Source organism: Schistocerca americana, chromosome 8 (genome assembly GCF_021461395.2).
Source record: "Schistocerca americana isolate TAMUIC-IGC-003095 chromosome 8, iqSchAmer2.1, whole genome shotgun sequence".
NCBI classification, from domain to species: Eukaryota; Metazoa; Arthropoda; class Insecta; order Orthoptera; family Acrididae; genus Schistocerca; species Schistocerca americana.
In genome coordinates this window covers 174,674,300-174,688,751 of record NC_060126.1, presented here as the reverse complement: position 1 = coordinate 174,688,751, position 14,452 = coordinate 174,674,300, and the positions used below count along the sequence as shown (strand labels likewise).

Below are 14,452 nucleotides of genomic sequence, written 5' to 3'. Positions count from 1 at the left end.
AGGTCTCGCACTTCTCTGTCTTGCTGCTGATATCTCATTCCTTCCTTCGTACTGCTGCTGTATCTCTTCACTGTTATTATCTCTCTCTTCGCCACTGTCATATACTCTCGTCTCTAATTATCACAGGCTGTCACCCAAAAAATGGTTCAAATGGCTCTGAGCACTATGGGACTCAACTGCTGAGGTCATTAGTCCCCTAGAACTTAGAACTAGTTAAACCTAACTAACCTAAGGACATCACAAACATCCATGCCCGAGGCAGGATTCGAACCTGCGACCGTAGCGGTCTTGCGGTTCCAGACTGCAGCGCCTTTAACCGCACGGCCACTTCGGCCGGCAGGCTGTCACCCACTTCCACATTTTCTCCCTCTGTATTCCTCCTCCTCCCCCCCCCCCCCCCCCCCACTCGGCACTGTCTTCTTCGCTCTATTTCCAGCACTGAGCACTGTTCTGTCACCGACACCTATGTTCCACTGCCTCTCTCTCTCTGTCTGTCTGTCTGTCTGTCTCTCTCTCTCTCTCTCTCTCTCTCTCTCTCTGTCTGTCATCATCTCCTTCGCTCTTTTTGTAACGCATTCACTGTGTAAGATCTTCCGTTATTTATTACTTTACCGTCTTTTTGCCACTGCCACTGTCTTCTCCTCTCTTAGCATAAAAAAAAACACGAATGTGTTCGTAAGCCAAAATTTTGGGAAAATTTTTGAAGGTGCTAAAGAAACTAAGTGGAATGATGCAGCTGGTACCCCACTTTTCAGTCAGAGTCTTTTAAATAAATAGGAACATATTCGCATGTTTTTTCTAGTCCTATAGGAGCATTTTGCCGCTCGTTCCCGTCTTTTCCCTGCTGCAGCAGAGCATGAGAAGAAATGTACTGTTCAGCAAAATTTAGATTGTTTACCTGTGTGAAATTGAAATAAAATAACGCAAAAGTAATTTTACATCTGAGATTGGATTTTACGTGCAAAATAAAAAGAAAAAATAGAAAAAAGGAACCTGCTCCAAGACTACAGCATATTTCTCCGTGATACGTCACTTAAACTCGTCTCACATCGGATTTCACATGCATAGGTATGCAGAAAGTTATCAACGTGTTCGATATCGGAATCTTAGAAACATATCGCAAAAATTTCAGTCATTTGATGCTCATAGCCATCTTGGAATCCTCGGCAGGGTTTTGGTCCGCTGGTGACGGAGAAAAAAATAGTTAAAAAAATTATTTCTTGGGACTTTCCGAGGAACCCGGTGAACTAATGGTTCCTCCGTATGTCCCATCAAGTTCACCGAACACCACATCAAATGAAAAAGTAACCAACCAGTTTTCTCCATTTTCCTAAGCAGGAAAAAATGTGCAATATCCGTACTTTAATCCTGTACTGTAGGGTATGAGACTAAGACGCTCCTTCTGTTGGATGTAGAAATGGTCCCAAGTCCAACGGCTATACAAAACACTTGGCCCTTTTATCACCAATGAAACCCGAGATATGAGCACCGGAAAATCCCCTTTTTATGCCCGTCGTTTTGGAACATATTAGGTGCGCATGCTATCGCATGCGTAGCTATTAAAAGCATGCACCATATCGTACAAGATGTGGAAGACAAGCAAAATTATCAGTCCACATGCAAAGTCACAAATGAATAACTGTGTGCTATGGATCGAACACAGATGAGACTGCAGAAAAATGTAGGATGATTTCTATTACAGGCATATAGTGGTTGTAGAAGAGAGTTTGTAGATGAGATTTTGTTAATGAACCCATGTTCGAAAATGTACCGATTGGATGTAAAATCAGTTTGCAGATCGGATCACTTTCAAAACTCCCGCTCATGGAACGCACGCAAGCTAAGAAGAGCCCTCCGTAGTCAGTCCCTGTTATAATAATGACATCACGTAGCACTTTCGCCTGACTACAGCAACGGGCGCGAAAAATTGGTAGGTTCGACGCTAGGAGGGTTAGCTGTGATAGTTAAGTCCCATAGTGCTCAGAGCGATTAGCTGTGGTACTCCAAGATAGCGTCGTTTGTCATGCAGAAGATAACCTGAAGACGAGTACTTGAAACATTGCCCATGCCACATGCTGCTACAGCACAAGGATCAGAGATCTCCGCTGCGTGCATACCGTGAAGTAGGAGTTTTAAAAAGTGACCCGATTCTCATACTGATTTTACATCCAAACGGTACATTTCTGGACATGAATTCCTTATCAAAACGTCATCTACAAAGTCCCTCTTACAATCCCTAGAAGCCTGTATTAGGAATTTTCAATCACCATGTACGTAAAAGATTCGAATACAGTATAATTATAGACCGAAGATTCCGTTCTTCCACTACAGGACTACATAGTATCATATGCGAACCACGACCAGTCTACCAGTAGACACCGTATCATATGCAAGTCACAACCAGTGTACCAGAACATTGGTTGTGATGCGCACCTGATACAATGTATACCCGTAGCGAAAGGACGGAATCTTTGTCCTCAAGTTATACTATGCAAAGGTCTTTTACATATTTTCGTGCACTTTCGTTTGTGTTCGATACTGAGCATACTATTAATGATGTCTGGGATCACATGTGGGTTGATGATTTGACTTTAATGCCACATCTCGTGCGTCATCGTGCATCCTCTTAATGTGTATATGTGCTTGATAACGACATGATAGTCGAAATTAGCCAACACCACAGCTAATAAGTGATACAAAAGTGCAGCCTACAACGAACAACGTCTTCTTTTACGGTTTCAGTAATTCCCAACGCATTTACTGCTTCCAAAATCACATTTTTCTACCTAGTCTTAAATAGCATATTGAATTGCATTCGCTAAAGTGAAATGAATTGATCGATGCGGACAAAACCAGTAAATCCGGATTCGAGCCCGAATTTTGCGACGCCTCATCTAAAATAATCAAATACGACATTATTGACAATGACACGAGAGGGTGCCTGGCAGTATCGGTTCTACAGTTAACATGTGCTGCAGACATATCCGCATCAGATGCACACCGAAAATTTGTAATTAGCACTCACATCGAATATTCATACGACGTCGCTCGTCACAGCAGGCAGCGCATAGTCAGTTTAGTACGCGACAACAGCCCATACATCTTACATGCCACTAAAGCAGTAACAAACATGTAGAACATAAGCAGACTAAACAGTAACTCTTTATAAAAATATTATTTACAGTTCCCTCTACTCAAAATTCCCTTTTTTGTCAGATTAGGCCCCACCACAAACAATAATACATTGACTCACTGTACAAACCAACGAATGTCAAGCTAGATACAGACAACACAGAAAAAACAAAAGGTGATAGAAAAACACTCAGCGACAGTTGGCTACACTGTGTACAGTAAATACACACAATCATTACAGAGTGAAGACTGAAAATGAAGTGTCGAACTGAAATTTGTTCAAAAACACCGAAAATCGGACATCCTTGTGTACAAAGACCAATTAAGTACAACTCGGCCACGACACGTATGGAATAATACGATTTCAAAATCGTAATTAGAACTTTATAATAATTTACTCTTACGGAACTTGCACTCCATGAGCTGTTCTTCATCTAACAACAAGAGAATAGCAAGAAGTGCTGTAGTAACATCTGTAATCATTATACGTAAACAAACATATATTTCAGACCATTGAAGAGCGGTGGTAAATAAAAAGAAATGGAAAGTGTATGGCACAAAAGAAACGGTTTCATTTAGTTGCATAGACAGGCTATACCGCAAGGAGTTAGTTCACCGGACGAAAAATTAGTCAGCCCTAGAAAAATAGTTACAAGCATCTTTTAATACCGTGTAATTCCACCCATAGACTTGATAACCACCTGGATTCGGTTAGGCAGCGAGTCCACAAGGTTGTGCAGGTACTTAGTATCTAGGTTAAGCTATTCGCTGAGGATTTGATTAAGCAAATCCATCAAGTTGCGGGGATGCTGACGTAAGCGTCTTAAGCGATGCTCCAACATGTGCCACCAATTTTGCATGGAATTCAAGTCAGGTGATTTGTTTTGCAGGCCAATCGAGATGTAGTAGGCTGGGGGAGTGTTCAGAAAACTAGGCATATATTCTTCCAGCCCGACGAACTTTATATAGAGATTTGAAAGCAGTATGGCGCTTGGTATTTCATTTTAGTGTATAAGCTTATTTCGGCTTTATTTCCTTGATCAGCACATGCCTTGACATTATAAATTGACGTATGTCAAGTTTAAGTAAAGAATTATTGCTGTCTGTAGGTTGGTTATAGAATTATTTTGAGCAACGTTTCAAGTTTTTCGATAACTTGCTGTTCTGCGTATATTATCATACATTTTTTAATAACTGACAATTGTAGAAATTCAAGTTTGACAGATGCTTTTTTACTCAAAGATATTTACAAATATTCAACCAACAACTACAGACAGCAATAACGATTTACTCAAAGTTGACATATGTCCATCTACAAGCTCTTTTTCTATACGATGCATCACCATCTGCTAAGGATCTACTGTGCGACCGTTTCATTGTAGTGAATGTTGGCCAGTTCTTTTTGGCTTTGACAACCCTCGATTAATTTATACTAATTAAGGTGTTGCTGCATATTCATCGGACGTTCTTTTCTCTGCGTCCTGTTGCACCATACAGTAAACGTATGTCTGCAAGCCCATCCGTTTGTTAATGCACCACCTCCTACTACCAGAAGATTAAGCCAATTGTGGACACACCACAAACGATTGTGTGCTTTTTCTCGTAGCGCTTTGCATTTCGATGACCAGAAGACTGTTATGAAACGGAGTAGTTTAAAGACACATTCTGCCATGAGCACCTGACTGAAGATCTGAAATATTCATTCACGACAACTAGCTCCTTGTCAAGTAGCTCTCAGATTAGCTTACTGTATCGTGCGTTTAATTTTTATTGTACGTATTTGGATGAACCCAGCTTGTTGTACAGTTAGTTACACGTTGCAGTGATTTCCCTAAATTGCCTCAAGGTTGATTCATATTGGACTTAACGAAATGTCACGGAACGGATCATCACCGTCATATGTTAATGTGTTCACGGTACAAGGAACGTCAACACGACATAAAGGCAGACACTTGGCGGCCACCGACCGAGGTGGCGCAGTGGTGGCACACTGGGCTCGCATTCGGGAGAACGACGGTTCAATCCCGCGTCCAGCCATCCTGATTTAGGTTTTCCGTGATTTCCCTAAATCGCTCCAGGCAAATGCTGGGATGGTTCCTTTCAAAGGGCACAGCCGACGTCCTTCCCCATCCTTCCCTAATCCGATGAGACCGATGACCTCGCTGTTTGGTCTCTTCTCCCAAAAAACAAACAAACAAACTTGGCGGCCATTCAGTAGGACATCGCCCCTTGACCGTGGTTCGATTACGCGAAGTTCAGTGAACATCATGTGTCGTTGACTATTCGTATGAGGATAGGGAAAGGATGTTACCCGCACATTCACATCGAATAAAAATTTTTAGTCTCTGGAAGTTGCAGTCAGGGTCAGATTGATGAGGTACATCTGAATCATAAATATTGGTGTGCATAAAATACAACGAAGCACAAGAACTGCTGCATAAGAAGCCCTGTTGCTATGGATTTTCCCCTACTTACTAGTATTACCTCCTTACTGTGTACAGTCAGTAAATATGTACGTTTTAATAGTGGATTGTGTGAAAGAGATGGATTTACATATTTAAACTTTGTACTCTAAGCCAACTTGGTTAAAATAGTCGTAGGCAGACACCCCAGTTGTTGAAATGATACGTTGAATTTTCGTTTTTTAAAAATGGATAACTTATATTTGTATATGAAGACCCAAATTATCTTGAATAAGACAATTCATATGAAACCATTCTAAGAATGGACTTGTACGTAATATAATAACGACTACAATGAACTCTATGAAGCTGGTATTCGCACGGATATCATTGGTGATCTTGTAACTCTCGAAGAATGAAGTTATAATAAAATCTAGACCTTTCGCTGCTTACGGGCGTCGATACTTATCAACGGAAACAGTTGAAAAATATGTGCCCTCATCGGGACTCGAAACCGGGACCTCCTGCTTCGAAAGGTCTAGATTTAATTATAACTTAATTGTTCGAGAGCTGCAAGATCACCAATGATATCTCTCGCTAGTACATTGTACTATCCAGAGTGCTGAGTTTATTTTGTCGCTTAACTTAACATCAATATTTGTTTTAAGCCTTAACACCTATTGCTGGCTACATAGTTGATGCTGCCTAAAGCCAAAAAATAAAAGTACATGAATAAACCAATAAATAAAGACTCATCATAATGACTCGTTGGTAATCCTAGTATCAAATTGTGAAAGTGAAGTTTTGAGATAGCGCCCGTCCTAAAATTGTCGAAATATATTATCACTATTTAGATGTAGATATAGAAGGAATTAGGTTTCGTAGGAGAGTTTATAAAGGCCAAATTCATAAAGGATATTCTAGACGACTCTTGCGTAACACAATGTTGGCCCAAGAACAACGTCAGTCACGATTGCAGGGGTACGAGATCATAGAGATTTGACCGTGGATCAGTGGAAACGTGTCGCCTGGCCGAATGAATTGTGTGTTGTTTCCGCCTTTATGTTGTGTTAAGGTTACTTGTACCGTGAACTCATTAGCATATGACGGTGACTATCTGTTCCGTGACATTTCGTTAGGTTTAGTACGAATCAATCTTGAGGCGATTTAGGGAAATCACTGCAACGTGGAAGCAACTGTACAACACGCTGGGTGCACCCAAATACGCACAATAAAAAATATACGTACGGTACAAGCTAATCTGAGAACTACTGGATAAGGACCAGACTGCTACGGTCATCGGTCCCTACTGGATAAGGAGCTAGTTGTTATGAATGAATATTTCAGACCTCGAATCAGCTGCTCATGGCAGAAATGTGTTTGTAATCTGCTCATGTTTCATAACAAACAGCCGTTTACCTCATAGAAATATGAAGCGCTACGATAAACAGCGATGTTCGTAACCAGATAAGTCGTCACCCGCGCGAACAGCTTCTCAGAACATTCAGCGCGATGTGGGCCAGTGGGAACAGTAGTGAGATATGAGGAACATTCAGCTGGGCTTCAATGGGATCTGTGGTAGTAATTGAAGGCACCACAACCACTGTTGACTACATGGTCATTGTCTTCCTTGACGACGATGGCATCTTCCAGTGATCTAAAAGTCTGTTCCACATAGCTGTGATACAGTGGTTTAAGGAGCATGTTAGTGAAGCCACATTGACGTTTTGGTCACCAAATTCGAATGGCCTGAGCTCAGTGGAACACATTTGGGGCACTATTGGGCCTCAAGTCCGAACCTGCAACCACCGGCCGATTATTTGCCGCACTTGCGTGAGCTGTGCGTAGGCACTTGGTGCCATATGCTTCCGAAGGCCTACGAAGGACTTTTCGAATCTATGTCACGTAAAATTGCTTCCTTATTGCTTTATAAAGAAGGCTAACACTAAATTAACAAGGTGGTCATAATGTTCAGCTTATCAGTGTCTATGCTGGCTATCGGCCTTGGGAACAATCTCCCACTACGATTCTGTAGCTCTATAAACCACTGCTCCAGAATATGCTGTAAAATGTGAATTAGCTGCCTGTAGCTGTCCAAGTGTCTGTCCGAGAAAGTACTGTAAAATGTGAATCACAATAAAGTTCTACAGCTCTAAAAGCTGCTACTCAAGAAAAAGACGATCGCGTGAAACCCAGCTCGCGCTATTCGTCTACGAGGCTCAGAGAGCCATAGACACGGGCTCCCAGGTAGATGCCGTGTTTCTTGACTTCCGCAAGGCGTTTGATACAGTTCCCCACAGTCGCTTAATGAAGAAAGTAAGACCATACTGACTATCAGACCAATTGTGCGATTGGATTCAAGAGTTCCTACATAACAGAACGCAGCATGCCATTCTCAATGGAGAGAAGTCTTCCGAGGTAAGAGTGATTTCAGGTGTGCCGCAGGGGAGTGTCGTAGGACCGTTGCTAATCACAAAATACATAAATGACCTTGTGGAATACATCGGAAGTTCACTGAGGCTTTTCGCGGATGATGCTGTTGTATATCGAGAGACTGTAACAATGGAAAATTGTACTGAAATGCAGGAGAATTTGCAACGAATTGACGCATAGTGCAGGGAATGGCAATTGAATATCAATGTGAACAAAAGTAATCTGTTGCGAATACATAGGAACAATATAATAGTTCAGCAACTGGAAGTACTTAGTTCCATAAATTATCTAGTAGTAGGCATTAGGAGTGATTTAAAATGAAATGACCATACAAAATTAATCGTCGGTAAAGCAGATGCCAGACTGAGATTCATTGGAGAAATCCTAAGGAAATGCAGTCCGAGAACAAAGGAAGTAGGTTACAGTACACTTGTTCGCCCACTGGTTGAATACTTCTCACCGGTGTGGGATCCGTACCAGATAGGGTTGGTAGATGAGATAGAGAAGATCCAACAGAGAGCAGCGCGCTTCGTTACAGGATCATTTAGTAATCGCTAAAGCGTTACGGAAATGATAGATAAACTCCAGTGGAAGACTCTGCAAGAGAGACGCTCAGTAGCTCGGTACGGGCTTTTGTTGGATTTTCGAGAACATACCTTCACCGAGGAGTCAAACAGTTTATTGCTCCCTCCTGCGTATATCTCACGAAGGGACGATGAGGATAAAATCAGGGAGATTAGAGCCCACACAGAGGCAACCCGACAATCTTTCTTTCCACCAACAATTCGAGACTGGAATAAAAGGGAGAACCGATAGAGGTACTCAAGGTACCCTCCGCCACTCACCGTCAGGTGGCTTGCGGATTATGGATGTAGATGTAGAATGCTGTAAAATGTGAACCAGAGTAATAGTTAATAAGGTTTTATTGTAGAAAATGTAAAGGTGACTGCGTACGCAAGGTGTGAGTGTAAGTGTGACTGTGTTTGTGCAGGGCGGCGGACGGTGGTGGAGGATGGCGTGTACTGGGGCGCGCAGGTGGAGTCGTCGCTGCCCCCGGGCTACGGCGACGCCGACGCGGAGAGGTGGCGCCGATACGCGCGCTCTGCGCCGCTAGCGCGCCTCGAAGCCGACGGCTGCGGCCGCACCTACAACCGGCTGGCCGTCTTCGCCGACGGCGAGCGCGCCTGCTGCCGCTACCGGCAGAACATCGACCAGCTGCAGGGAGAGGTGCGTGCCCTCACACTCGCAACATGCGTCCTAGTCTTAATTATTACCTCGAAACATTCAAACCGTGACCATGAAACTTGGTGACGACTTGAATGTCCTCTTCAGTGCTACACGTTTTTACCAACGACGGATGACACGGCGGAGACAGTTATACAAGGCTGCATTTTGGCTCGCCGGGAAATGGTCCGCCCCGAATATCACCTACTCATCACTTTGGAAACACCTGTCACGCAATGGTTTCTTCATGTAAGGAAACATACGGACTGTATACCAAATAAGTTCCTTTCGGAGTATGCTGATCGACTAACTCCATACTTAACAGTCATATACAACCTTTCGTTCGACAACAGATCCGTACCCAAAGACTGGAAAGTTGCAAAGGTCTCACCAACATTCAAGAAAGGTAGTAGGAGTAATCCACTAAATTACAGGACAATGTCGTTAACGTCGATATGCAGCAGGATTTTAGAACATATATTGTGTTCGAACATTATGAATTACTTCGAAGAAAACGGCCTATTGACACACAGTCAACATGGGTTTAGAAAACATCGTTTTTGTGAAACACAACTAGCTCTTTATTCACATGAAGTGCTATTGACAAGGGATTTCAGATCGATTCCGTATTTCTGGATTCCCGGAAGGCTTTTGACAGTGTACCACACAAGCGGCTCGTAGTGAAATTGCGTGCTTATGGAATATCGTCTCAGTTATGTGACTGGATCTGTGATTTCCTGTCAGAGAGGTCACAGTTCGTAGTAATTGACGGAAAGTCATCGAGTAAAACAGAAGTGATTTCTGGCGTTCCCCAAGGTAGTGTTATAGGCCCTTTGCGGCTCCTTATCTATATAAACGATTTGGGAGACAAGCTGAGCAGCAGCTGTCTTCGGTTGTTTGCAGATAACGCTGTCGTTTATCGAGTAATAAAGCCATCAGAAGATCGAAAGAAACTGCAAAACGATTTAGAAGAAATATCGGAATGGTGCGAAAAGTGGCAGTTGACCTTAAATAACGAAAAGTGTGAGGTCATCCACATGAGTGCTAAAAGGAACTCGTTAAAATTCGGTTACGCGATAAATCAGCCTAATCTAAAAGCCGTAAATTCAATTAAATACCTAGGTATTACAATTACAAACAACTTAAATTGGAAGGAACACACAGAAAATGTTGTGGGGAAGGCTAACCATAGACTTGCGTTTTATTGGCGGGACACTTAGAAAATGTAACGGACCTACTAAGGAGACTGCCTACACTACGCTTGTCCGTCATCTTTTAGAATACTGCTGCGCGGTGTGGGATAGAAATGACGGAGTACATCGAAAAAGTTCAAAGAAATGCAGCACGTTTTGTATTATCGCGAAATATGGGAGAGTGTGTCACAGAAATGATACAGGATTTGGGTTCAAATGGTTCAAATGGCTCTGAGCACTATGCGACTCAACTTCTCACATCATCAGTCGCCTAGAACTTAGAACTAATTAAACCTAACTAACCTAAGGACATCACACACATCCATGCCCGAGGCAGGATTCGAACCTGCGACCGTCGCGGTCCCTCGCCTCCAGACTGTAGCGCCTAGAACCGCACGACCACTCCGGCCCGCACAGGATTTGGGATGGTCATCATTAAAAGAAAGGCGTTTTTCGTTGCAACGGAATGTTCTCACGAAATTCCAATCGCTAACTTTCTCCTCCGAATGCGAAAATATTTTGTTGACACCGACTTACATAGGGAGGAACGATCACCAAGATAAAATGAGGGAAATCAGAGCTCGTACAGAAAGATATAGGTGTTCATTCTTTCCGTGCGCTATACGAGATTGGAATAATAGAGAATTGTGAAGGTGGTTCGATGAACCCTCTGCCAGGCACTTAAATGTGATTTGCAGAGTATCCATGTAGATGTAGATATAGATGTAGATGAAGTCCCTGGGTTCCATGTCAGAAGAATACAAAGGGCGAGTCAAAAGCTGTTAACTCAAAAGCAGCAAGTGTAATTGTGTCGTTTGCACAATGAGCTGCGGCAATGTGGAGCAAAACTCTCCCTCGTATAGAGTCTTGCGCATTTTCATCTTGACAGTTTGCCGTAATCGTCTCCAGAGATTTTGGTAGAATGTTCCTGTGACGTAATCATATTTTCCAACCGGCAAAATCTCTTCGGGTAAAGATACTCACCATTAGCCATCAGACTTGTAACTAAAACCGGCTGAAAATTTGGCCCAGCGATGTATAGCGTGCTTGGAAACTCCCGTTAGAAACTTCTAGTGCTTGTAGAGGAGACTTAGTCGATAATATTTTGAATCGGAACCCACGTCCGGAAACTTACCGTTTCCGTGTTACAGCCGTTTGAAAACATGTTTCCTAGGTACCAGGTGCAGAAGTATGAAACCGGGATTTGGTTGCAATAATTACACGTCTGTATTTTGAAACCAGTAAACAATATTTTATTCACAATAATCTCCATTCCTATTTATACATTTCTCCCACCTCTCCGGCAAGCTATGAATGCCACGCAAAAAAAAAGTTCTTCTTTTGAAGCGAACCAGTTAGCTAGCCATTTTCGTTCATTTTCAAACGAACTGAAGAGTTGTTCAGCGATAGCATGTCCCAGTGATACAAATAGATGATGATCGGACGGAGCCAAGTCTGGAGAATAAGCCGCATGCCCTGGTATTTCCCAACTGAACGTCTCGACCGTTTCCATGACCTGTTTTTCTGTGTGTGATGAGGCGACATCATGGAGCAATACGACTTTGTGTGGCCTTTTTCCATTTTCCGGTCGTGTTTCACGTAATGCTCGATTTAAACCGATCATTTGTTGTCGGTAGCGATCAGTGTTAACGGTTTCACCAGCTCGTAATAGATGGCACCCTTCCGATCCCATCAAACGCAGAGCATTGTCTTCTTTCCATAGCGATTTGGTCATGCAGTGGATGCCGAAGGTTTGCCAGGATTCACCCGTAATTTACGGCGCTTAGGATTCTCAGAAAATAGCCATTTTTGATCACATGTCACTCTTGGACGAAGAAAGGACTTCCTTTTGTATCTGGCGAGCAGCATCTCATAAGTGGTCTTTTGATTTGCTTGGCGTCCTTCATTCGGTTCATTTTCCCACTTTATGCACCTTTTTGCCATAGCTTTCAACCGACGAGAAACTGCTCTCCGCGTCACATACAATTGTTCCGCGAGATCCTGTTGATTTTGAGTATCATCTTCATTCAATAAGGCCTGCAATTCGTTGTCTTCAAACTTTTTCGGTGGTTTCCTGCGCTCTTGGTTCCTCACGTTAATTTTCTGAACCACTCGACACACTGTATTTTCCCAAAAGCGTGTTCGCCGACAACTTCGAGAAGCATTCGATGCGATTCTGCAGCAGCTTTTTTCCGAATGATAACAGAAAACCAATGCTGTCTGCAAATCGTAGTTCGTAGGCACAAAACTGACATGTTTACGGCTTTGAAATCTTGGGTTGTGTGTGCTGACATTCTTCGTCAGCCGTTACAGGAAGCAGACGGCGCTGCAGACACGGGCACTGCACTGACGGCTAGCACCATCTATAGGGAAATTCCGGTTTCATACTTCTACACCTGGTAGTCATGGTGGGGCGTGGTTACGTCGGATCAGGTGATGTCATTAGACGTGTATCCTACATCTGTGACATGGTTCGAGCCTCATTCAAGTGTCTGAGAGTATTAGAGAGCAACATGGGTGGGTACACGTTTTCAGAATGCACCGACATAATCCCTTTGTATGTCGAAGCTCACGGTAATGGAAGAGCTGCTCGTCGCCTTTATCGAGATCGTTATCCACAACATCCGACTTCCTCGCATACCCTTTCCTCCACAACTACGCAACGGCTTCGAGAAAGGGGTACCTTCACCGTCAGCAGGCGTGACTCTGTACTGCAAGGAGATGACGCACACCTGAATTGGAAGAGGCACAGTGTTTATGCAGACTGATTAAGTTTCCTTTTTCTTCCTTTTTTACTTTGGTTATTGATGGGTGGGATTGTAAGACAAGCCATGTACCGGGTCACGCCGAACAAATTACTTGTAAAAGGTCGCATTACCAACATATTTTCAAATGGTTGTAGACAGAAACGGTATGTTTCCGGACATGTATTTCTATTCAAAATATTATGTACTCACTCCCCTCTACTAACCCAAAAAGTTTGTAACGGGAATTTCCGAGCGCCCTGTGTTTTATTCAGATATTGGTTCTCATTACAAACAAGAATCATTTTAATGAACCGAAACATTTTACGACCTGAAGTAGAAATACTGACAGACGACGCTTTTCTGAGTGTGTCATCAGCAACAGAAATTTAAGCCGTTCTTCAAGGTTATTGACTAATCACACACCCACGGAAATAGGGTCTTATTCGGAAATAAACAGTTTCCTAATCATACACAAGTCACAAAATCGGAGAAACTGATTCCTGATAGGTCGCACTGTTATATGTAAATGACGTCGAATATTATCATGCTAGTATAAAATTCAATAGAAAGTCTCAGATTGCGTTAAAATCGCTAAGATGAAAAAAAAAGAAATTAACATATAAGAAAACACGAACTTTCTTCTTTTGACTCCAACCGCGCGGAGTGGCCGCGCAATTAGAGGCGTCATTTCCCTGACTCCGCGGCCCCACCATAACCACGTCCTTAACCACTACGCCACATCAGACTGTTTTCACCTTTTATTTTGGCTTATACCTGCGACGGACATTTACATCTACATCTACGTGATTACTCTGCTATTCACAATAAAGTGTGCCTGGCAGAGGGTTCAATGAACCACCTTCAAGCTAGCGCTCCACTCTCGAGTCATTTCTTACTATGTAGGTGGGTGCCAACAGAATATTTTTGCAATTGGAGGCGAAAACTGGTGATTGAAATATCATGAGAAGATCCCGTCGCAACGAAAAACGCCTTCGTTTTAATGATTGCCACTCCAATTCACGTATCATGTCTGTGGCACCATCTCCCTTACTTCGTGATAATAAAAAACGAGCTGCTCATCTTTGTATTTTTCCGATGTCATCCGTCAGTCCCATCTGATGCGGATCCCACACCTCACAGAAATACTCCAGAATCGGACGGACAAGCGTGGTGTAAGCAATCTCTTTAGTAGACCTGTTGCACCTTCTAAGTGTTCTGCCAATGAATCGCAGTCTTTGGTTGGCTCTACCCACAACATTATCTATGTGATCATTCCAATTTAGGGTATTTGTAATTGTAATCCCTAAGTATTTAGTTGAAT

General features: G+C 42.8%; 1 protein-coding gene across 2 annotated transcripts in view; it reads left to right on the top strand.

Moving 5' to 3' along the window:
• The window catches only part of LOC124544771 (extracellular serine/threonine protein kinase four-jointed), a 1,021,279-nt gene that overhangs the window by 997,183 nt on the left and 9,644 nt on the right, over positions 1–14,452 (top strand). For both annotated transcript variants that reach the window (XM_047123448.1, XM_047123447.1), the window contains one exon: positions 8,959–9,194. In XM_047123448.1, the coding sequence (XP_046979404.1) occupies positions 8,959–9,194 (236 nt within the window). The remainder of the gene's footprint in view (positions 1–8,958; positions 9,195–14,452) is intronic.